Source organism: Biomphalaria glabrata, chromosome 16 (genome assembly GCF_947242115.1).
Source record: "Biomphalaria glabrata chromosome 16, xgBioGlab47.1, whole genome shotgun sequence".
NCBI lineage: Eukaryota > Metazoa > Mollusca > Gastropoda > Planorbidae > Biomphalaria > Biomphalaria glabrata.
Window position 1 is genome coordinate 26,848,709 of NC_074726.1, and position 26,390 is coordinate 26,875,098.

General features: G+C 33.5%; 2 protein-coding genes, 1 long non-coding RNA gene and 1 other non-coding gene across 6 annotated transcripts in view; 2 read left to right on the forward strand and 2 right to left on the reverse strand.

Moving 5' to 3' along the window:
- The window catches only part of LOC106070834 (puromycin-sensitive aminopeptidase-like), a 31,363-nt gene extending 28,791 nt beyond the window's left edge, over positions 1 to 2,572 (reverse strand). Inside the window, exon 1 of one of the 3 annotated variants that reach the window (XM_056013910.1) lies at positions 2,455 to 2,572. The gene's annotated coding sequence lies outside the window, so the exon portion shown is untranslated. Of the gene's footprint in view, positions 1 to 1,849; positions 1,961 to 2,454 lie in introns of those variants that run through there. The other 2 variants (XM_056013908.1, XM_056013909.1) reach the window with 2 other exon arrangements.
- A 3,544-nt stretch (positions 2,573 to 6,116) lies between these two features.
- Positions 6,117 to 25,842, forward strand: LOC106076945 (nucleolar protein 58-like). Its single transcript, XM_056014013.1, has 14 exons — positions 6,117 to 6,273; positions 14,436 to 14,512; positions 14,730 to 14,782; positions 14,916 to 15,040; positions 15,278 to 15,417; positions 15,531 to 15,595; positions 15,727 to 15,861; positions 15,967 to 16,112; positions 16,341 to 16,467; positions 17,299 to 17,462; positions 17,572 to 17,706; positions 17,793 to 17,854; positions 20,901 to 21,124; positions 25,480 to 25,842. The coding sequence occupies exons 1-14, from the start codon at positions 6,229 to 6,231 to the stop codon at positions 25,554 to 25,556; spliced, it is 1,575 nt and encodes a 524-aa protein (XP_055869988.1). The 5' UTR covers positions 6,117 to 6,228; the 3' UTR covers positions 25,557 to 25,842.
- Positions 9,895 to 11,064, reverse strand: LOC129923377 (uncharacterized). Its single transcript, XR_008775341.1, has 3 exons — positions 10,674 to 11,064; positions 10,187 to 10,310; positions 9,895 to 10,080 (listed from the first exon to the last, which is right to left on the reverse strand). It is a non-coding gene; the product is annotated as an uncharacterized LOC129923377 (long non-coding RNA).
- LOC129923530 (small nucleolar RNA SNORD70) lies at positions 16,562 to 16,654 on the forward strand. Its single transcript, XR_008775498.1, has one exon. It is a non-coding gene; the product is annotated as a small nucleolar RNA SNORD70 (small nucleolar RNA).
- Positions 25,843 to 26,390: the final 548 nt, after the last annotated feature.

The window sequence follows — 26,390 nt, forward strand, 5'->3', positions numbered from 1 at the left end:
CTATAAGCATGAAAGTAGCGCTATATAAAAGCTATAATAATAAAGATATAGCTTGCTTAGAAGTAAGTAGGGTTTACTGTGTAGTAAGTTATAGCTTGCTTAGAAGTAAGTAGCATTTACTTAAAATTTCATGTGTTGTAAGTTATAGCTTGCTTAGAAGTAAGTAGGGATTACTGTGTAGTAAATTATAGTTTGTTTAGAAGTACAATTATAAAGTATCTTTATAAATGCCTCAACTATAGAATAAAAAAGTTAATGTTTTGTTGTTTTTTATTAAATGTTTGAGCTATTCTTTCAAAATTTAAGATTATTACATCCTAGCGGCAGGTAGGGTTCAAACCTTATAATGTTGAGAAGTGAGCACATTTAGACCAAATACTGTCAATTAATTCACCATATTGTGAGATGTAAATTTTCCATGTTAACTTATAACTTTAATTAAACACTCAGATTAGATTTAAAACATCTAGTTTAGTATATTATGAAAATGAACAAAGCATTGATCAACATCTTATGATAGATTAGTATTCCAGCGATTTAGGTCACTTTTTGAATGAGGCTTGGTTTGATCTGTAAGTGCATACTCAACAGATCATCTTAAAACTGAAACAATGAAGAACAACCTCCTCTTCCCTCAACTAATGTTACATATCCATCAGAGTTGGGTGTACTCATGGATGTCCTAAGAATCATGAAAATCAAAATACAGTGTTCACAAAGATTTCAACCTGAGATCCCTACCACACCACCACCACCATGCACCCAAGGAACAATATTTAAAATCACATTTTGAATGCTATTTCTATTTTTAGTTCAGTTTCATTTAAATAAGTGAATATGAGACAAGATAATGAAGTTATGAGTTACTGTAAGTCAGTACTAAGCCAGGGCCATTGTAACACTCCATTTTTTAAAATCATTAAAATACTTAGATCTAGAAGACAGATGATCTATAATATACTAGTAGTACTAGATCTAGTAGCTTAACTAAATGATCATTGATCTAATCTAGATTTTAGTAACAAGACTCTACTAGACTATAGCTAGTTACTAGTAGTAGAATAAGTAGATCTACTAGTTGAGTAGTAGTAGTAGTACCCTAGTTAGTAGTACTAGTAGCTAAGTAGGCTACATAGTGTAACATAGATCTAGAATCTAGAATCTCAGTGAATCTGTTTTGCTCAACTTGCTGTCTCGACTCTAGACTGACTATTTTATCACTTATCATAAATCATTAGATCTGACATCTGTCATTAATTTGATTATGATCATTTAATTTATCATTGACTCATAAATGATCTGATAATCATAGACTCTACTGTCTGTCTGTACTGACTCAGTGACTGTCTTAGTCAAAGTCAAGTGTCTAGCTCTAGCCCTAGGGCCTAGCCAACTAGCTCATGTCTCAGCACTGTCTCAACTTTCTGGCATCGGTCTGACTCTGACCTGAGTCTGAGTGAGTCTCTGGACAGTCTGAGTCTCTTATTCTTAACTTAAGTCTGGATAAAGATAATTGAATTAAATTATAAAGATGTGATGTATAGAATCTAGAATAATCTAGATCTAGACTATCAATAGATCTATCATCTAGCTCATGTCTCAGCACTGTCTCAACTTTCTGGCATCGGTTCGGTCTGACTCTGAGTCTCAGTCTGAGTGAGTCTCTCAGCCAGTCTCTGGACAGTCTGCTGAGTCTCTTACTCTTAATAATACTCTTATTCTTAACTTAAGTCTGGATAAAGATAATTGAATTAAATTATAAAGATGTGACGTATAGAGTCTAGAATAATCTAGATCTAGACTATCAACAGATCTATCATCTACTGATCTAGATCTATATTTATTGTACCGAAATTTAGTCTTTACTTTAGTTTAGATCTTAGAACTGCAAGACAGTGACAAATGCAGCAGTGACACAGCGTTAACGGTGTCAATAGCGATACTTCCGGGTAAAACAAAAATTAGACCCGGTAAAGATTACTGAACATTAGATATTTAAAAAAAAAAAAAAATAGGTCTATGATTTAGTCATAGACATAGAATTCATATAAAATATGAGTCTAACTGCTCCAACTATCGAGGCATTACTCTTCTGTCAGTAGCAGGAATGATCCTTGCTCGAGTGTTGCTCGACCGACTAACCCTCTCTAGTGACCTTGTACTGATAGTGGACGAGGTCTTATCTGAAGGCCAATGTGGTTTCAAAGCCGGTAGAGGTACATCTGACATGTTATTTGTGCGTCAATTACAAGAAAAATGCAAAGAGCAGAACCTACAGAACCTAAACATATACGCTGCCTTTGTGGACCTCACCAAGGCTTTCGACACGGTCACTCAGTCGCGATAGTTTGTGGAAGATTTTGGCTAGGCTGGGATGTCCACCTAGCTACGTTCCTATCCATTCTCAAGCAGTTTCACGTGGGACAAAAAGACCAGATCAGACACAATGGTGACCTGTCTGATCACTTCCCAATAGAAAATGGCGTTAAGCAGGGCTGTGTACTTGCTCCTACTCTATTCGCTATCTTCTTTGGCGTAATGCTGGGTCAAATGAGGCAGCTATTGCACTAAGGCATCTACATCCGGTTTAGTTCAGACGGAAATGTGTTCAAACTTCGACATATACTATTCTATACAAAAAAACAAAGGAGATGCTCATAACGGAGCTTCTCTATGCCGATGATTGCGCCCTGCTAGCTCTCAATGAACATGATCTCCAGAACGCGGTAAACGAATTTGCACATGGGTAGTATAGTATCAAATGACGCACCACTTTCAAGGGAAGTTGATAACGGTCTGGCCAGGGCCAGTAGCTCTTTTGGACGCCTTCAGACGAGAGTTTGGCGGAGAGTTTAGCTTACAATGAACATGATCTCCAGAACGCGGTAAACGAATTTGCACATGGGTAGTATAGTATCAAAACTCCGCCATGTGACGGTCCCAAGCCCGGCTATGAAAGAGGATTTGGTGTAGGGCTAGCTACCCTGCCCTGTAGAAAAACCACTAGCTACAGAAACAGCAAATCAACAGAAGTCACGGACCTGGGAGAGGATGGACCTCCAGCTTGAAGGTTTATGACGCATGCAAGTGAAAGCCAGAGTATCTGGAAGCTGACAGGCCGAAGATCATCATCTCAACCAGGACCACCACCACCATTGGTACATGGAACGTCCGGACCATGTATGAGACTGGGAAGACAGCGCAAATGGCAGCTGAGATGAAAAGTTACAACCTCACCATCCCAGGAATCAGTGAATCAAGATGGACTGAAAGACTGCAAAAAACAGGAAGATTTCAAAGTCACCCTATTTAACAAGTTCCAGCTCCTAGAAGAGGAGACAGTAGAACAGACGTGGCTGAATGTGAAAGAAACAGTATCCTCCACATGCCAAGAAATCATGGGTCCCAAGTTTCAACACATCTTGAGAAGTGCACAGCTCTGTTTTTATACTTCTTGCACAAATGTTTCAACTTATCTTATATAGTGTACAACTCAGTGGCGTAGCAAGGAACCCGTGGGCTAGGATTCAAATATATCTCGGTGGGCTCCCCTCCCCACAATACGACAAATTGAGTATATGACATAAATCGTGCCTTTGTATTTTTGTAAGTAATAATGTCATTAGGTTTCGTTACGTGCGCAGCGTAGTGTGAATATGAAATGGTGCGAATGCGTGTTGAAAGGGTTAGAGAGAGAAGAGAATCCAAGATGGAATAATGTAAACCAAGTTATTATTGATATATTATTAATGGTCTCTCAAGTTCAAAGGATTCGTCATTTACTATAGGCCTATATATATATATATGAGTATGTTGGTACATAATTAAGAGTTTCGTCAGCACATAACAGGTTTGATTCAGTTATGACTCTATACAAATCTTAAAGAGTCAATGTTTGTACAACTTCTTAAAAGAATCAAGCGACCTTTTTAAAATCAGTTTTCTCACAGGTACAACTTTATTTTCACTTTGGTGTCATCCCAAGTGCCCATGTGGGCTCCAACTGGTCATTAGTCATGGACTCAAGCGCAATGAAGCCCTTTGTGCCATGAAGGTTACGCCACACGCTGTAGGCCCCTAATGGTCGTGGGCCTGGGTTCATTGAACCCTTTGCGCCATGGATGCTACGCCACTGGTACAGCTCTTGTAAGACAAATTTTGACAGTATTCAATTGCTAACATACAGTTGTCTTCCAATAGCGATGTTCGAAGGGACGTAACTGAAAGTATTTAATTGGTAAAGTAATGATAGAGTTATGGGGTTAACGACATATGTGTCGCTTATTAGTAGCAAAAAAAAATAAAAAATGAACAGTTAACAATTGAAATTTTGTAAGAAAACAACGTTCACTATGGTAAAGGGAGACCAGACTAAATTTTACAGTATAGACCAAATGATAATCTAATGTCACCTCCTGTGTTAAAGATATAATGTTGGCGGTTAATTTTTATCGACCGTGTTAGTAATGTATGGAACGGTAATGTCACATAAATAGGCAGGCGTGCAGACGAGCCAACAGGTGTTACCCAAAAGGCCAAGACAAGTGCAGCTTTGGGGTATGAAGATCAATCTAGAAAGAAGCAAACTCTGGCACGCGCAAGGCCCGATTTTTATGATGTAGTTTGCCAGATGGGTATTCCGTTTTGTTAGATTAGTTTATGGGTCCTTAGTGTCCATATGAACATTTATTTCTCTGACCAACGTTTAATGAGCAGACGGGTGTCATGTAACCAACACAAAGACTAGCCACATTTACTAGGGCCGGCCTTAGGCCACTGCAAACTATGCGGCCTCAGTGGGTCCCGCACTTTCATAGGCCCCGCGCTAATTCTACGTGTAAATTATTACATTAAACCATTATAACTTATAAATAAAACAGGGTTTCCGCGACCTCCTGATTTTCCACGCCTACTAGAAATCTCCTGAAATTGCAGGAATGTTTAGAATTTTTTTCAGTCGCATGGTGATGCTTAATTCTGTTTATAGTGGGAATCTGATTAGCGATTTAGGTCAATAGTTAGTGGTTTTGATCAATTCATTTGAGGCAAAAAAATAATTTATGAACTGCACTATACACACACACACACACATTACATTGTTTGCTAATGAACAAAACTGTATGTTAAGCCTGTACCTAACTAAAAACTAAACAAAAAAAAAAAATGAAAACATTAAGAAAGAAAGAAAAATGACATGGTTTCAGAAGACATAAAGAAGCTTCAGAATGTGGGAAAATCAAATTTTCGTATGCTCTTCTAGTTTTCAAGAACTAGATCTATGTATTATATACAAAACCGTACGATAGCCGCTTTACGGCAGGAGTTATCAACCTGTGATTCGCGATCCCTTTTGGGGATCAAATGACCATTTTCGAGGAGTCGCCTAAGCGGAAAATTGATTTTTTTTTTGGGAGGGGGGGGTACTTTTCATCGAAAGGCCTATATATTTTGTGTGTGTGTGTGTCTAACATGTTGTAACAAGTATATTTATACCTACTATAGTCAATATACATTTATATTTTAAATGCCGTCGGTTTGGAAAATCATATATATTATATTATTATTAAATAAATTATGAGAGGATCGTCATCGTCAAGTCTCAATAAAATAAAAAGTGGGAATAAAAAATATACATATAAAAACACGGACATATAGCCAGGGGATACGAATGACACTTTATGTGAATGTATCATCATTGAACGTATACATGCTTTTTATTGGTATTTTGTGTGTATGATTGTTATTCGAAAATATTTGTTGTGGACCACATCTTCCTTGTTGCAGAATACTTTTTCAACAACCGAAATTATTGTCCATCGAATGTGTCGTAGGCCTAACGCCATTTCTATGGAGAAGATCTAATCACGTTGTGAAGAACATTTAACACTAGCTAAATCACATTTATCTAAGCCAATGAACGAAAAAAAGTTTATGGTAGGGGGTTGCCGCCTCGATTGTGAAAAATTGTATTAGAGCTAAAAAGTTGAGAACCGCTGCTTTACGGAGCCTCTCAAATTCTAAATCAAAATCTAAATATATATATAGGCCAGACCAGTGGATCAGACCTAGATATTAACAAGCCGGTACAAAAATTAGTCGTAAATGGCATTATTGCGCATGTGCCATGAAACTAGATTTATATATAAAACTTCCTGTCTCACTTCCCTAATTCTGCACGTGGCTTATGCTAGGGTTATGGTGTAAACGTAACGTGCTCTGATATTAAAAATGCTCGTCTTGTTTGAATCAGCAGCAGGCTATGCTTTATTTAAGGTAAATTCTACTGCAACCTGTATTATTTACATTAAATATAGATCTAGACGTTTATCTAGATTTACCATTAAATAAAAATATCTTTTATTAATTTACTAATCTAGATCAGTAGATCTAAATTAAATTTTTAAATAAACTGTCCGTCACTGTCCAGTGTGAGTGTAGCTGAGTGTTGAGTCACGAGTGTAACTGTGTAAGCTTGTTTTCAAGTCAAGTCGACTCACGTTGTTCTTTAGAAGTGAGATCTAAGTCTCAGTTCTTGTTGTTGATGATTGTCAAAGACTAGAGATCTAGATAAGTACTAGTAGATTCTAGAATATTATTCTAGATCTAATCAGCGTGTAAAATATCTGCGAACTCACTGCAGTGTGTGACTGCAGCGAAGCTAGTGACCAACTAGAGACTAGGACTAGATCTAGTAGCAGTACTCAGTAGAGTGTCACTAGAGTCTAGAAGTAGAGTAGACTAGTCACTAGAGTCTAGAGTCTCTAGAGATAGTCACTTGACTAGTGACCCACTAGTACTAGTCTAACTAGTAGACTAGTGACTAGATTCTAGATCATACTAGATGTATAGTAGATTCTTATACCTGAACACCGACTTACGGGAACTAGGTCAAATTTTTATTTTATTTTTTTATTTGGTGAAGGTTTAACTTACAAAAAAACTGAAAGCAGATTCTTATTCTGCAACTAAAGGACTATAAAAATAGCTGTATTCCTTTGAATTGCCACTCATAGTCAAGATTTTATTTTAAAATAAAGTGGGTCACTTCATGCTCCTATATTGAACGCAGTTTTTGGGCGTTCTCCTCACTTGGACAGTGAGCACCGTCATTGTACACCACTATGTAATTGCTAATAAATTATATCTGGGTTACTTAATTTTTTTAAATTGTATTATAAGAAGTAGATTCACTTTTGCAATAGGCGGACCCTATTCCCAACCAGTTGTGAATAGGCTTCAACCCTATTCCCAACCGGATGGATGGGTCAAATAAGGTCAAAACCCTATTCACAGTCAACAGGGTCAAATTAGGTCAAAACCTTATTCCCAGTCGACTGTGTTTAGGTCAAATCCTATAGTTAAATGTTTGTTTTTTTTTAAGTGATTGATTTAAAAGAAGATAATAGAATAGGTTTGATATTGATAAATCTTTACAATTTATTAAACTTAGATTAATTTTTCCCTAATGTAATTAAAGGAACAATGTATACTTTTTAGGTTATTTTATTATATAATTGTTAGGTCATAGTGTTGTTAAATCTTTGAGCTGAATATTTGTAATAGCTATAAAATAAATAAAATATATTAATTCACTGTTTCTGTTTTCATTTCATTCCTGGTCACATTATCTATAATTATAATATATTTTTTGACTTGGCTTTGACTTTAAGCACTCAATTCAACATATTTTTTATAGGCCTATATACTGCTTCTTGATATGTTTGACATGTGTTTTCAATGTTTTCTCTCCCATCTTCATTATAAAGTTTAGTGCATTGAGGATGGCTATAATAAAAAAGAGGAGGTATCAAAACAAGGCAGAGAAAAAAATATAATTGGGGTGAGGGTGGGTTTAAAGTTTGTTGCAAAGCAATAACATGTGTAGCTGTGAGGAGAAATGTAACCATATGTGTAAACACATAGTAAAATGCTAGGTATATTGTAAAGCTGAGAGTTTTTTCATTTATGTTGATTCTATTCAATGTAGGGTGGGGATATCAAACTTTATTGTTCTCACTAAGGTGAAATAGGGGAGGCAGGTGGGTAGGATATACCTACACAGGATGTTATAATCTAAGGCCAAGTTGTGGCGGAAGTAGTGGATATCTTTGAGAGATAGTACCACAATAAGAATCAATGGATCATGTTCTATACCTATGATCATTGTCCAACCAATCTTAGCACCATTTCAATAAATAAATATTTCTCTCTCATTTGATGTCAGTAATATACTTGTATGATTTCTAGGTTTGAAATATTATAAAATAGAAAACATACACATTACTTTGTTAATTTACATTTTTCTATGTCATTTATGTTGTTTTTTTTATATCAATAAATTATAATGCTTAAAATTTTCTCTTACAGCCCCTCCACCCACCACAAAAAAAAAGACATGTTCAGTTATAGTAACCATCCCACAAGAAAAAAGGGTTGATATCATCATCTGTGGTTAAGCCTAATAATAGTAACATTCTGTAATGATGTAGAGAATTTAAGACACTTAAAAAGTGCATCCCTTAATTCTCCTACATGAATAGCACAACACAATCAACAAAGACTTTTTTTGTTTTTTTGGTCATATGTATGACATAATTTATTAAAGCAAGTAATAGAAGAAATTTTATGTTCGACTATCACTGCTAGAAATATATAACATATAATAATACATAACATTTTCAGTCAGTATATAAGTATACATGTAAACAATGTAATATGCATCAAAAAGAATTGATAAATAAAACTGGTAAAATAATAGAAAAAATATCTACAAAATTACATTTAATTGTTACAGCTAAAAATATATTACACATATACTCAGCTAAACAATATCAAAGTCAATATTTAATATATAAACTTGTGTAAGCAATTTAATATGTGTTTGATAAAAAAAGTGCATTATAACAAATATATGGTGAGTAAATAGCACATTATTGAATGGTAGTATTACTGATACAATAGTACATCTATATATTAAAGGTAGAATTATATTACACTTTTAATGCTCAAGATAGGTCTTATGAAGTGAAAGTTAAATTAACAAATAGACTTAAATGTTAATATGTATTAAAACACTTCTAACATTTTAATTGCAAAATTTACAAATAAATGAATCTACAGAAATATTACTTGATAAACAGAACTCATGAAACCACCTATCACACACCATACAACCAATCCAGTTCATCAACTTCCCATCTATACAATTCTCTTTTGAAACCTCTTCCAGTCCACATTCAGCACATTCATCACCATTACGTTTGTTTTCTAAACATTCAACATGCTTATCAACCAAAACATTCACATCATTTGCACTGGAACATTTAACATTACCTACCACTTCTTTTTCAGTACTGCTAACAATTTTAAGTTTTTTACTAACCGAGCTGTAAGGGAAACCTAGTCTTTTTTTCTTTGTGAAGTGTTGTTTATTATTAGGTCTTCCTTTAGTTTTTACTTTTTTCAACATTACATTACTAAATGTATCAGTTGTAACTTTAGATGAGTCAACAATATCACTACCAGACAGATTGTTTTCACTATTATGAACCACAAAGGGTTGAGCACGATTAATTGGAACAAACTCTTCACCAACACACTCACCATTCAAACTAACATTTGTTTCAGCCAAGGCCTGAGAAGTTGAGGCAATTGGAAGAAACTCTGCATCAACACACCCACCATTCAAACTAATATTTGTTTCAGCTAAGGCCTGAGAAGTTGAGGCAATTGGAAGAAACTCTGCATCAACACACCCACCATTCAAACTAATATTTGTTTCAGCTAAGGCCTCAGACACATTAGTAATAACAAATTCCTTATTGGCCCTGATATGATAAATAAATGTCTTTAACTGTTCAAGCTTTACTAAAAAATGTTGTTCCCCCATACTCCTTCACTGTCAGTGCAGGGGTCTTTCAGTTTTCTCCTGTAGTTTTCCACATCCTTTCCAAGAACACATTTGTTCTGTTTCTGCGAGATGATTTGTCGCAATTCTGACTGCGGTATTTTGGTGCCAACCATCAGATCCACGGTTTCATCAGGCTTTATTCTTCTATTTTCAGGATACACAAGTGCAGTCTGAAAATAATAAATTGTATATATATAGCTATTGGAAATTGATATTGACAGTTGAAAATTCATGAGAGATAATTGTTAGGAGTAAATGTGCTTTTTAATAACTTACCAAATGATCTGTGGGGTGATTCTCATGTGACAATATTGCCTTTGTGATGACAAACTGGTAGCCAGTAACATCTGAATGCCTTATCACAGCACGTATCACTGCACCACAATCATGTTTCCATGACCTACAAAAAAAAATATAATAACAATATTATACATATTTTTTTTTCATCACTCTACTTATTATTTTGATTTGAGAGATGGGAGAAAGGGGGGAGGGGTGTTTCAATAATACAATTGCACTGATATTATAAAACTGGCTACTGTATCTTTAGTATCAACTATTGCATTGTAAATAAAAGTAAATTACCCCTTTCAGACTTTGGGATCTAATAAGGCAGATGTTGTAAAGGGCATCTATTTCTATGGCCGATGGTTAACTAGGGTGGACAGCACTTCACTCAACACTTGGCCACTATACCCCAACTACACATCTTCTGTAATACCACAATATTTTTTCCATTGTTCAGAAATATTGAAATAAATACCTTTGATTCGGCCGGATGCCTTTACTCGATGTTGGTTTTGTGGCTCTCCCTTGTTTGCATACTAATTTTAGCCACTCATACTGTATGGATTCTTTTGCTGGATGTCCATTGATAAGCTAAAAAAATAATAAAATTTAGCACTTATAAATTGTGTGTAGGGAAAATTCATTCTCTTTTTTTAAGTGTAATTAAATTTAACAGCTGTAAACGGAAAAAAATATATAACATTCTAAACTTAACTTCTTTGTGTATAAAGAAATTAATAAAAGTTTCTTTTTAATAAATGGAGAAAGTTTAAAATAAATCTCTCTATATTTATTTCCAACTAGGACTACGTTATTTTCATTCAAAATTACAAGCTACTTTACATGTAATTATTATTTATTATTTTATCTATTATCTTATAATAATACAGAACAGACATTACTTTAAAAAAAGAAACAAAAACGTACTACACTAGTAACACTAACCAGCACAAAATAAAATAAATGAAAAGAAATAAAAAGCTAAGCTTAAATGAAATAAATAAGAATCTAACGATCTATTATAGTAGTATTACAGTCTATATTATACTATATTGAATTGTAAAAGTAAAATCAACAACATACCTTTTTAGAACCACTAGTAACAAACAAAACATGCTGTTCCTCTTCATGCTTCTTGATAAATTCCTTGAATTCAGTAAAATTTGTGAATGATTTTCCTTCCATGTTTTTTTTTAAATAAATGATAGTGAAAGTGACCAGAGGATAATTGATTACTATATAAAATGCCATGGTCACGTTTACGCTGGCCTTTTATATAGCAACACTTCCGGTCAACAGGGGGGATTGGCAGGAAGTCTATACTGGGGATAGACCGGAAGTCAACTGACTGTAAATAGGGTTTGACCTTATTTGACCCATCCATCCGGTTGGGAATAGGGTTGAAGCCTATTCCCAACTGGTTGGGGATAGGCACTTCGTTTGCAATATGTATTTATAGTCTATTTCCTCATATACTCTCTCTCTAACTCTATATATAGAATATATTACTATATATATATATATATCGTTTATTATTTATATACCTATGACCTATGTAATCAATGTGTAGAAACAGACAGAAATAAATCTATAGTCTATATAGATTATATATCTATAAATTAATTATTCTAATTTAATAAACATGATATTTTCAACTAGGCTACATTGGCTACATGAATTTCCTCTGTCTTTCTTTTAATTGCCATCCAAGGACCCTCTTCTTGTTTTCATAAGTTGGATGTTCGTTTTGTGACACATTAACACCCCCCTCCCTCCCATAGATGCTTATAATTCTTTTCATGACTCTCTCCCCCTTCCCTCCACTGCCTGTTGGATAGTTTGTGACACTACAAGCTGAGTGTATACTTCTCCTCACTGCCAGCTCATCTGGAGTGATCACCTGCAGTGGGCATGGTCTCTGGCTTCAAATTAGCAGCCCGCACTTTTTCTTTCATTCATAAATTATATATTATAGACATCTCGATCTAGGTCAAGCTTATTCATTGAAAAAATCATAGATTTATTAATCCCAATAATATTTCTTATTACGATTTTGCTGTGTCCAATGAAGGAGAATGAGCTGAATTCATTATTATTCGTTGTACACCCCCTTATTAAATTTTATTTAGCAGCTAACGGTATAAATGTGATTGACTTGTCTTTCTAAAGATGTTTGGAAGCTTATTTTGATATGCCCATCAGCCTACAATCAAACAGGCTCATAATATAGCCTTCATCCCTTATATGGGTATGAATTGCCGGGGGAGGTTAAAACAACAGCTTTACATACATGGTTACCGAGAATCTAAAAAACTGCCATCTGCTTTGGAAAAACGGAACAAAATTACCGCAACTTATCTAAAATTGGACATGCGCAGTCCTGAAACGTTGATTTTTGCTCCAAACATAAAAACAAATGAATTACAAACAAAAAAAGCGACCCGTTCATTGAAGGAGAATTTGATGGGGTGTCCAAAATATAAGAAGCTACTATAGATGAGATCTAGATTATTCTAGATCATACTAGATGAGATCTAGATTCAGTAGATCTAGTGTTTTTTTTTTACTATTATTCTAAAGATCTACTCACTACTCTAAACTCTAATCTACAACAAGATTTAGACTCTAGAATCTAGATTCTAGATCTACTAGTAGATCTAGTAAATCATTTACTATTACTATAATTTATAATTACTAATTAGTATATATAATCATAATCATATAGTCGTGTATAGTGCTATAGACATAGATCTAGAGTTGAGTATGATTGAGATCTAGAATCTAGCTAATTTAGATTTAGATGTCTTTACTTTTACTAATGAGCCCACCAAAATTTATTTGTTTTTGCCATTTTTGGAGCAGATTTATTTGATTCATCATAGGCTACGTTATTGGATTTCATACAAAATTAAACTGTAACAAAATTAAATAATTAAATAGGGTGTTTATAAACTTTATATTAAATTACAATTTCAAAATTTATTCTGAACAACCAGTTTTGGACATCGAGTCAATGAGACTCAATGTTATATGTTAATTAATGATCTTCTTATTTTGAAAAACATGTTGCTTTGGATTTATTTGTTTGTTTGTGGTTGTTTTTTTTTTTTATAGAGAATTAAATGAATAAATGAGCAAATGTTTAGAGTGAGCTTGATACATTGTCATTGAATGAAGTTAAATAATAAATGCTTAGTTCTAGACTAATCTAGACCTACTTTCTACTAGATAGATCTAGAATGAATCTAGATTATATTTATTGTATTTATAGTAAGAGGATTCAGCTATTTAGATCATCCTAGGCACCTATACTATACTACTAGAGATCATCTCATCATCTGTATTAATATTAGAAATTTATTGAATGAATGAAAAAAAATCTCAAAAATTTAATTAAATTTAATCATGCAAACATAAAAACAAGTCTTAAAGTCAGTGTAGAAGTCACAATCCTAGTGACCTAATTATGGTAGAATAAGTGTGTTCAAATTTTTATTTTTTTGGGTTCGTTTTTATCGAAAATTTATTCATAATTTGAAAACATCTATAGGATTTCTGTTGAATGATCTTTAAATTTAGTTAATAGTAATATAAAATTAAAATCTGAGTTTATTGATGCCAAAACATAGAGACTGTTTGGAATAAATTTTGTTGTTTGGAATCAAAGTGTGAAATAAATTGTTTGGATTAAATGAAGACACATGGCCTCTCTGACCTTAAATATAATAACAAATATAGGTTATGGCCAGTTAGGGGTACTAATATAAGTAGTCATCCTTATTCTCCTTAAACTAAAGAAGATTTTGACTAGCAAAATCTAATTATCTAGATATAATAGATTCCAGATATTATAGAGTTATTACGCCTAGTTACCCCTCCAATAGTAACTATAACTAACTAGAGTAATTTATGCTATCCAAACACCTAAAATTCAAAGTTTGACTTTGACTGCGCATTATTTGACAATGGTTTCACATAGAAAAGAAAATTCTCTCTTGTCAGCTCTTTTTAACATATATCTGTTCTGGAGAAAATCATGATGGAAACTGTAGAACGATTTAGACTTTAGACCTACTCCTAGCTTGACAATGATAGGGAGGCCTATATAACTTTCCTTCTTAGCACATTTATTGGGGATTCCATTGAATCTATCAATTTTGAAAAATAGTAGCTTGGTTAGTAAGTTTGTCTTTACAACACATTAATCATTCATCTTTTTGCTACTCAAATATTTCAGCTGCTGGATGAGTCTAAACTTGCAAATATTGATAACATTTATCAAGATTTTGAGACCCCCGGCAAAGCCTCTAAGATGTAAGATCAAAGAATAACTAAATTTTAAGTTTAACCTTCTTCTACATTTATGTTTAAGCACAATATAGCTATACAAGGTTCATGTTTTTTTTAATATTTTTAAAATTAATTACGTCTGTGCAATTGTAAAAATTTGGATTCATAGTAAATATTAAAACAACATTACTTTCTTCTAACTAGTTAAGTAAAAAGTACCTCTGCCTTTGATTAATTTCAGTTTAAAACTCAAGCATTTTGAGAAGTTTCAGAACATAAATGAGGCTGTAGCAGGTACTTGAACATTTAAAAATATTATTTCAATCAGCATAATTATATGCATTTTAATCTTACTTCCTTTTACTGTTAAGTCTGTTCTAGAAGTTAAAGGCTTCTAATAATATTTTTTACCTTCTTTTACATATAGCAAATCTAACAGTGGAGAATGAAAAAGTCAGCAAAAATTTGAAACACATTCTTAAGAAACATATTCTGAAAGATGCTGAGTCTGAACTTGCAGTTGCTGATGCAAAGCTTGGAAAGCTTCTGAAGGTTGCTAACCTATTTTTTTTTTTACAAGAAAAATATTGTAGGGTTAAAGTCATACAAGAAATATTTTGTAAGTGACTAATCTCTATGCTAATGCTGGAAACTTAAAGATAGCTACTGATGTTAAATGATAGTATCTTAACATTCGTCACTACCTCTGAAGCACACATTTATCTTTATCTGTAGCTAGAATAATAAGTGAATCTATTATCCTGTTTAAACAAAATATGTCCTTTACAGAAAAAATTTGACTTGAATTGTGTGACAAATTCAGCCATTCAAGAACTCATGAGAAACATTCGATCCCAACTTGATAGCTTCATTTCTCCAATAATGGAGTCAAGTCACTTGGCACAGATGTCTCTTGGTTTAGCACACAGGTATGGGGAAGGATGCATTTTTTATGCTCTACTTATTAATAATTTAATATTCTATGTTTGTTGAGATAAAAAATGATAAGGCTATAGTTGCTTTCAATTTTTTTTTATTACAGTTTAGGAAGATATCGTCTTAAGTTTAGCCCAGACAAAGTTGATACTATGATTGTTCAAGCAGTTTGTAAGTTATAGTTATGTATTAGTTTAAAATATTTGGTTGATTGTGAGAAATTATGTTATGCAGATAACTTTTTTTTTTGTCTTTGAAAAACTTGTTACTTATATTTTTTTATTTTTTTTTCTCGTCGTCAGCTCTACTTGATGATGTGGATAAAGAATTAAACAATTACATTATGAGACTCAGAGAGTGGTATGGATGGCATTTCCCTGAGTTAACTAAAATAATTACAGACAATTTGGTTTATGCTCGAGTTGTCAAAGAAATGGGTAAATAGTTTTTTGTTTTTTTTAATAAATATAACATTAAAGTTGGAGACTGTTAATCTAATAAAAAAAAAATATAAAAACTTGATTTAATACTATAATTTACAGGTGACCGCACACATGCATCCAAAATGGACTTTTCTGAGATACTTCCTGAAAATCTAGAAACAGAGTTAAAATGGGCGGCAGAAATATCCATGGGTACAGAAATCTCAGAAGAAGATATATTTAACATAAAAAGTCTGTGCGAACAGGTTTGTCTTTATAATAGGAAGAACAATTTAGATATTGTAAAATTTTTTAAAATGATATTGATTTGTAATGTAATATAATGGCTCTCAATGATTAATTTATTTAAAAGTAGTGGACCTATATTTGTTGCTGAGGACAACTTATTATATGAGAGATGCCTTGATTAGATATGAAAGCATTTTCTAAATGTATTTCTTGAAACTACCTCTTGAGGTTTCTTTTTGTCTCAGGTGATTGAAATGTCTAAAACAAGAGATGAACTCTACAGCTACTTGAAAGAAAGGATGTCTATGGTGGCCCCTAACTTGACTATTCTGGTTGGAGAGCTTGTTGGGGCTAGATTAATAGCTCATGCTGGTAATTACATTTTCATTGGTTTACTTTGTAATTTCACTAACTCGGGATTAATTTGTATTTATTTCTATACACTATTGGTGGGGATCTAGATTAGAAATCATCTGTTGATGATGGAAACATATTCTCTCACTGAGCTTTTAGCTTTGAAGATTAATTTATTCGTCACTACCTCTGAAACAGATGATTTAGGGAAGAAATGTTCATCTTTAGTTGTTTGGGTCAAATCTTTGTTTTGTCTTTTTTTTTTTTTCCTCATTGAAAACGTTTAAACAAATTTACTCACCTTTAAATAATGTATTGATAATTTATGATATAACATAAGTTGAATTGCTGTAAAGATAAATGTTATTTAAGAAGACATTGTAATATTGGCTGCAGTTGGTATCAACTTCATCTGTTTCTATGCCTGATTGTTAATGGCATTATGACCAGTAACATTATCTTAAGAATCCTCATGCTCAAAATCTCAAGTCTTCACCAGGATTTGTACTTGAGACTCCTGTATACAGAAGTCAATAGCTTTATTATGAACCATTCTATTGTAACAGTTAGAAATATTTTGTTCTCTTTCAAAGTTATGCATGAAGTTTTATTTTTGATAGTAAAATCCTAGATAATTTGCAATTATAAAATCAATAATGTATGTGGACATTCTATACATCTGCTAATGATGGAAATCTATTCATTTCACTGAACATTGTTATGAGGAATTCTCAATTCGTCACTACCTCTGAAGCAGATGTGCTTTGTCCATTTCTTTATTTTGTGTTTGGAATGTTTATATCTATTTATATGATGTGTACATTTAATTGACTTAATACTATCTTACAGGGTCTTTATTAAATTTGGCCAAACATCCAGCGTCCACTGTTCAAATTCTCGGAGCAGAAAAAGCTCTATTTCGAGCTTTAAAGACAAAGCATGACACTCCTAAGTACGGTCTTATTTACCATGCTTCCATTGTGGGAAGTGCACAGCCTAAAAATAAAGGAAAGGTAAGACAACCTTGTTTGAAATCCCCTAAAAAAATTTTCACATTAGATTTATCACTAATAACAAAAAACAAATGTTAAACTCAACATGTTTATTATTCATTCCTTGTAGTTGTCAAGAATGTTATCTGCCAAAGCCTCACTTGCTATTCGTGTTGATGCTCTGAGTGAAACTAGTGACAGTACCCTTGGTCTAGAACAGCGTGCCAAAATAGAAAGCAGAGTCAGGAGCTTAGATGAAAAAGCTGTAAGTTATTTAATGTCATTTAAAGTCAGCTTTTTCATTTTCATGTGTTTTCATGTGTTGTAAAATATTCTACTGTTGTTTTTCAGGCTCGTAGGATAAGTGGTACAGGGAAATTTCAAATTAAGCAAGAAAAATATACTAATGTTAGGTGAGTTGTGTGATTCTAAAAAAATATATTTAAGAGGCAGTTTAAGTGAATTAGTAATAGTGGCTTGACTTGTTGTCTCCCAGTGGAGCTAAGGCTGCAACAGTAGTTGGTCATCAGATTTGTTTTGGGTGATTCCTCTCGGTTGGGTCCATGTCCATCCTACAGTCTTTGTGTCTTGGTCTACTGGTCTCCTCTGTTTGCATCCAGTCTTTCAATTTTGCTGTGGGTTCCAGCAGACCTGCCTACCGTTACGCAAAATGCGTATTCGTTATGCAAAATCTCCCAAAAATGACCGCCAGTACGCAAATACGCATTTAACCCGTCGCGTTACGCATTTCGTATGCTTTTTTTTTCTCCTCTCTAGACTAGCTTACAAGCGGTCACGGAGGTCACGCTAAGCCCACGTGTGGGGAGAGGGGCGAAACAGAAAAGGTGGGGTGAACACAATGTGCCCAGATCTATACGTTGATTGGTACTTAATAGCAATTAGATGTCTAGAAACGAAGAACGTGTGAGTGAGGGAGTGGCGGGCTGGTACCAGGTTGGTACCGTCAGTTAGCTGATACACCAACGTGACTTTTTTTTTTTGTAAGTTCATGAGTAGAAATTAATTATGTTGGTGCATTCCTGATTCTCGTATTCATTTGTATAGAAAAAAAATCGAAGAGCTATCGATTCAAAACACATTGAGTGACATTGTAGATATCTAGTCTAGATCTGGATTCTAGATCTAGAATCTAGATAACTTGTTATACAGGAATAGATCTAGCTTGAGTCTAGCTAGTCATTACGTTATGATTCTCTACATTACCCTACAAACTAGTTATAGATCTAGATCTAGTATGATTTAGAATTTAGATTGACTAGATCTAGATCGATAACATCTACTACCATCTAGTCTAGATCTAGACTAGATTCTTAGTCTTAGTATAGAATAGATCAAGTATGAAGGTAGGCCTACGAAAGTTTGGATCTAGCGGATCCACGGCATCGGTAACACTTTTGAGCCCAGATCTAGAGTAGATTATATTCATTATATAGACATAGATCCAGATCTAGTCTAGATATCATCTCTATTGATCTAGATTTAGATTGTAGATATAATCATGAATCATGACATCTAATATTATATATTATAATATATATATATATATATATATATATGACAAAATAAAGGATCACGTAAGTGTTACGCATTCTGGTGCCAAAATACGCATTTTGACCGTAAGTGTTACGCATTTGGACTTTTTTTGGTAGGCAGGTCCAGACATGCCTACAGTCCCGCATTATGCGGAACCGTCCCGCAAAATCATAAAAAAAGCTCACATGTTCCGCCGTTCCGCATTCACGATTTTTTGTTCCGTCAAGTCTGAATTCCGACACAAAAAAAAAAAAATCGCCGTTTTTTCATTATTTATTAATAGTGCGAAATGAAAATACTGAATGCAAACTAAAATATATATAGGTCTGTGTTTATTGTTTACATTTTATCTCTCGGACCCGGCGAGTCCTAAATTTACGAAGATATGGTTGAGCTAGATCTACTGATCTAGTAGTCTAGGTCTAGAGAAGTCTAGATACTAGTCTAGATCTAATCTTAGAATCTAGTAAGTGCTAATAAGCCAAATTTTCCATTTAAATCCCTTTCTTTTCCCGACAATGGCTCTACTACTAGTACTAGATCTAGTCTAGTATACCGACTAGATGACTAGATCTATTTTTAGTCTATTCTAACTAGATATAGATTAGATATAGTATAGATCTAGATCTGAGTAACACAACTGAACTGGTTTCTAAGTAAAATCTAAGAAAAAGATTTTTAACAAAATACGTTATTAAAGATCTAGATCTAGACGGTAGATTCTAAATGTAATTAATTAACTTAGACATAGTATGGCTAAGGCCTAAATAAGGCTATAGACAGAGTGACTCAGTATAGAGGTCTAGATCTACTAATTAAAATAATTACATTTTTAATTTATTTACATAGTGACTTTTTTTAGAAGTAGGACTAGCACTTAGACTAGAATCTAGATAACTATATGTCAATACTAAATCTAGATCTATCTAGAAATAGACTTAGAAGGGGATAGATCTCCAGATTCTATATCATTTATATGTATCATTATTGCACATTATGTAATAAATTTAGTTCTCAATAAGTCTATAGATCTAGACATAAATATTTAGATCTATAACTATAATATAATTATTATAATCTGTGTTCTTAGACTTAGGACTTAGAGGACTTATTAGATGTAGATCTAGACAAGTAACCTAGTAGACTCTTAAATTACGTATATACATTTTAGATCTAGAACTAGAGACAGCATCTAGATTGACAAGAGTAGAGCCCTAGAAAAGGATAGATAATCAAGTAGATCTAGAATAATCTAGATCTAGTCATTAGATTTAGATCTAGTAGAAACAAATAAAAATAGATAGTAACATTTGAGTCTAGACTCTAGGTCATTAGAATACATTTACATCTAATTTATAAGAAGCAAACTAGTATTGTTATTAAAGTAATATAATTGAAGTTTTATTTATATTGCATACAGTATGGCTGACAAACGTAAACGCGCATATGTTCCACATTGGGGCCCAAAATTCCACATTTTCAACCTGAGTGTTCCACATTCTGGGTCTTGGGGGTAGGCATGTCTGCAGGTCTGGTTCCAGTCCAAATCAGTAATAGTATGGAATCTAAATCATCCTCAACTATGAATGCAATGTAAATTTGAGCCCCTGATGAGTTTGTGTAAAAGCACATACTCCTTTTTTATTTAGTTTGGTTTTTGTTGGGTAGGCATCTTGTTTGTTGGTTTGGGCAGTAGTATATTTTCTTCTATATTTTCATATAATTTATTCTGTAGAATCATCTAAATAATCTTGAGTTAACAAATTCAGCTGTGTGTCAAAGTCTCAGTATTTAAACTTGACTATCCAATGCATACTATTTGTAGATTTATTACAACCATGGTAGAAGTATTTTCTTTATAGATTAAAACATCACTGTATTTAATCCCACCATTTTCTCTTTCAGTGATGTGAAGGTTTTTAATCCCGCTGTAGATTCCACAATTCCAAGTGCTGCCAAGAGAAAAGCAGAGGATTTAGACACCAAATCTCCTGTCAGCAAAAAAATCAAATTAGAAGCTGTTGAAACTGAGGAAATAAAGCAAGAAGAAGAAGAAGAGTCACCCAAGAAAAAGAAGAAGAAGAAGAGGCATTCTGAAGCAGCAGAAAGTGAGGCACCAGAATCACAGGGTAAGACTTTTAGCCTTGGTGTTATTTATAATGATGCTTTTCAGAATGGTTATTACTGTCAATTATGACTCATTATTGTCACTCATTGATAGTATTTTTCTTATTTATTTCTGTTGTACTTAATGATATGCTATTTGGGTATTTGAAACTTAACTGTGCACAAATTCTTGTGTTTGATGTGTGGCCAGGAGATGATGGTGTCTTATTGTTGTCTCTTGGTTGCCTGCACTTGTTTCCAATACCTTACATGAACTCCAGAGCCATAGTGCTGAAATCAGCTCTCTTTGTTGATATTCAGTCTCCAGCTTATGGGACATTTATGTATAATTAACAGACCTGCCTACCGTTACGCAAAATGCATATTCATTACGCAAAATCTCCCAAAAATGACCGCCAGTACGCAAATACGACTTTAACCCGTCGCGTTACGCATTTCGCATCCTTTTTTTTTTCCCTCTTTAAGCTAGCTTACAAGCGGTCACTGAGGTCACGCTAAGCCGTCCTATTGGGGACAAAAATAATTAGTAAAGGTGGGGTGAAGCCATAGATCTATCTGGCAAAGAGAGCTCGCTGCGCTGCGTGTGACGTTTTGGTACCATAGGTCAACTATTGAATGGTTCTTGATAGCTTACTAGTGGTCTTGAAGGTCACTCTAAGCCGTCTAATTAGGAAAACAAAAAGAGGGGGTGAAAACACCATCTGGCGAAGAGAGCGCACTACGCTGTGCGTGACATTTTGGTACCATAAGTCAACTAATGATTGGTTCTTGATGGCCCATCCCAAACAATTAAAAGTCAATGAAGATTATAATAGCCTTCAATTGTTTTTCCGGTTCATTTGAATCGAGAATGTCTAAGCGCGCAGCTTTTGAAAACATTGCTCCTTCTAATACAAAAAGACGTATACAATTTTTCAGAAAGGAATATACTGTTGAGTTTCCTTTTATAAAAGCGGGACGAACATGTGAGTCAAATGCTTATTGTGAATTATGTAATTGTGAGTTTTCCATAAAGCATAGTGGGAAATTCGACGTAAATAGACACATTGCTACCCAAAGACATGTTGATTTGTCAAATTGTGCGAAAGAGTCAAAGTCTATAAGTAGTTTTTTTGCCAGTAAATCTGATTCCAAAATCGACAATGAGGTTATTAGATCTGAAGTAATGCTAGTAGATCTAGCAGTAGAAATGAACATACCATTGGCATGTCTCGACAAACTGACGAAAGCTTTTAAACTTATGTTTAAAGATAGCGACGTGGCACAGAAATTTCAATGCGGAAGATCTAAAGGAACTGCCATTGTAAAGGAGATAGCTGCAAAAAATACAACAAGTCTTGCAGCAAGAATGCGGATGTTTCCTTTTACAATTTCCACAGATGGAAGCAATGATTTTGGAAGCAATAAACTTTTTCCAATAGTTATTCGAGTGCTAAATCCAGAATCTTCTGTTATAGAGTCTGAACTTCTCTCAGTGCCAGCATGTGAGACATCTGCAACAGGTGAGACAATATTTACCCTTATCGACAATGAGTTTAAAACTCACTCAGTACCATGGAAACATTGTATTTCTCTTGGTGCAGACAATGCTCCAGTAATGTCTGGAAAAGAGAAAGGAGTATATGGATATATTTTGAAAAGAAATCCTAATACTTTTTTTTCTGGCTGTGTCTGTCATTTGATACACATTGCAGCAGAAAAGGGTGCATCAAGCTTTCCATTCAGTGTTGACCAACTTTTGATCAATGTTTTTTATTATTTTAAAAGAAGCTGTGTCAGACAAAGCAACTTTAAACAAATTCAGAATTTGCATGAAATTACAAACTCAAAGCTTTTGAAGCATGTCAGTACCAGGTGGCTGAGTATTAAGAGGTGTTTACCAAGACTTCTAGAAAATTGGGAGCCTTTACTAGATTTTTTAAAATGTCAAGAAAAACATGCAAAATCAGTTTGTGAAAAGCAAAAGGCAGATAGCTTAAGAAAAATTTTCTCTTCACCTACCAACCGGCTGATTTGTCATTTTCTGGTTGATGCTCTTCAACCATTTGATGTCATCAACACTGAATTGCAAAGTGCTTCTCCAATGGTTCATGTTCTAAGAAGAAGGCTTGAAAAACTGATCAAATCCTTGCTCATTCGTTTTGTCAAACCATCTGCCATGGTGAACAAAGATGTACTGGAGGTGAATATTGATGTAGCAACAAACATTAAAGACTCCTCAGAAATTCACTTAGGTCAGTCAGCAAGTGACTTTATCAAGAGAAAAGAAGAGGTTCACCTTAGACAGGAACGTCTGCAAGAATTTTTTGAAGCAGTGAAACAGTTTTATGTAACTTCTGTTAAATATCTCACAAATAAGCTTCCACTTCAACATGAGCTATTAAAACATGCTGAAATTGTAGATACATCCTTACATGATGTAGCTGATGGGAAAACTTCAGCCATTGATTACTTTGCAGAAAAATTTCCTTCCATAGTGCCAAATAATGCAACAGTAGCTGACATCAAACTGGAGTATGCAACCTACTTAATAACTGATATAACAAGCTGTGTAAGAGATAGACAAGATTCAGCATGGTCAGCAATAGCAGAATTAAAAGAACATAATGAGAAAATATTTAAACTTCTGCCACAAATGATGATGTCAGTTCTGACTATTCCTCATTCATCTGCTCACTGTGAACGCATTTTCTCAATTGTGAGAAAAAATAAGACTGATGCCAGAAGTAGCCTCAGTAATGACACTTTGGAAGCATTGCTTATAGCCAAATCAAGGCCAGAAAATGCATTGGATAGAAAATATACTGATGTTGAGTTGAGAGATTTGAAAACAGTCTATATGAAATCTCTCCAAAAAGATAATTAGAGACTAATCAAATATAATTGTAAATAATTAATATAGATCTGGATGTGAAAATTGTATATAAAGGTAAGCATTTTTTTTTTAAATATTAATTTTAATATCATTTCGGTTTATATTGTTTAAAGAAAAAAGTCGTTCGCGCGTGTGTTCCACATTGAGGTCCCAAAATCCACATTTTGAACCTCAGTGTTACACATTTTGACTTTTTTAGGTAGGCAGGTCTGAATTAAGTAGAATACTAGAAATGTATTTCCATTGTAATGTGCTCTGATATAATGTGTGAAATAAAATAGTTTCTAGACTTTGCATTTCCCCTTTCATTCTTTTGCTCATATAAGAGTTTCCCTATTATCTTGTTGATGTACCATTTGGACGATATGTTAAAAAAAGCATTAATGTATAAACTCATTTGAAAAGAACAAATTTGTATATTTATGGAATGAAATAAAATATGATTAAACTTTGGTTTTCTGTGTTAGAGACTTATGTAAATTATCCTAACTCAGAATCCCTAATATTAGTAAAATATTTAAAACTAGACATCCATCCAGCCCATGAAAGGCCCTGGCTTGCTTTAGCTTATCTCTCCATTCTGATCTATCCTGTGTCTCCATGCCCAGACTTTGAGTTGTTGTAGATCTGCTACTTACTACATCATCATTAAACCTAGCTCTTTTACTAATACATGATCGTTTACGCTTTTTTTTTTTTAAACAACAGAGCTTGATACAATTATGAATACAATCATCTTTGTAGCTATAGACAATCATTGTATTAGTGTTAAATATTTGCGATTACTGTCTAAATAGTGTGTTTTGGTGGCCAAAGGAAAAAGCTTGGCTCTTCAGCCATAGACCTTTAGTGGGAATCCAACAAATAGTTATTTATGACTATCCTGATTTTATTGGTGTGATAATGGTATTTGAAACTTAACTGTGCACAAAATGTTGTGTTTGATGTGTGGCCAGGAGATGATGGTGTCTTATTGTTGTCTCTTGGTTGCCTGCACTTGTTTCCAGTACCTGACAGGAACTCCAGAGCCATAGTGCTGAAATCAGCTCTCTTTGTTGATATTCAGTCTCCAGCTTATGGGACATTTATAGTTCATCTAATTAGAAACTAAAAACTAAAACTTTATGATGCATTTAGTCTTGATTACATCATAATGTTTTACCACAATAACATCGTTTTAAAATGTCATATTTTTAGTTTAAATTTTTTTTGTTTTTATGTATGATCAGTTCCATTATTATTATTAAATATGATTAAAGGGGCTAATACTAGTCTAATGGTTCTTTAAGACCTTTAAAGTGTGGAAACTTTACCTCCAACTTTTAGGGGAGTTTTCAATTCAAATAATTCATGAATGAATTATAAACCTTCATAATCTTCTAAAATTGTCTTTGTCTACACAAATGGGTCTATTTTAATATAATTGTAATTGTTACATTAATAGAAAATGTTAAAGAATATTTTTTTTTTTTCAAACTGTAGATGCTGATGAACCAACAGAACAAAAACAGAAGAAAAAAAAGAAAAAGAAGGTAAAAGAATCAGCTGAGGATGACTAACTTTTGAGTCTAACCATTCACACTGTGTTCATTAAAGCTAATTTAAAACAATAGCTTTTAACTTTTGTTTTAAAATAAACTAGCAGTCCTCTTCACTTCAGTTGTATTTGTTACTGCCAAGACAAATATATGGAAAAATATTTTCCTGATTATGTAATTATTTTCTTGTTTATGTAAATAACAAAATTGTTTTTCATTAGATCATGTTATCCTTTTTTTTTTTTGTAAGCAGAATTCATTCTTTATGATGTGGATATTGATCTAATAAAAATATGTACAATATTTCTCTTTAGATTTTGACTTATATTTCTTTAAAAACGTTCTGAGTGAAGTGCTTTCAAGCCATCTCCTCAAATAGTTTGTGAATAGTAATTTTTTTTACATGAATTTTTTTGTGTTCAACTCCTGGTATCACTAGAAAACTAGTGCTCTACTAGTGTAGATAGTCCAGTGCCATAGTGCTGAAATCAGCTCTCTTTGTTGATATTCAGTCTCCAGCTCATGGGACATTTATAGTTCATCTAATTAGAAACTAAAAACTAAACTTAAGTAAGGCAAATAAGATTCTGAAGAGATAAATCAATGTAGATTGTCTGCTTGGAGATTTGGACATTTCTAGGCTATGATCATGTCTACTGACAAAGATTGACTGTTAATGAAAATATTAAACAAACAATAGAGCTAATGAATAGCTATGAGAATAACTCAAAATGGTAGTCACAAAATTAATAATTACAATAGCTTAACAAGAGTGACATGCCTCAGATGTAACAATGTTTGAGAAGGCACACCACCATTTCAATTTCAAGCTTGATGGAACCACATCAATTGGAT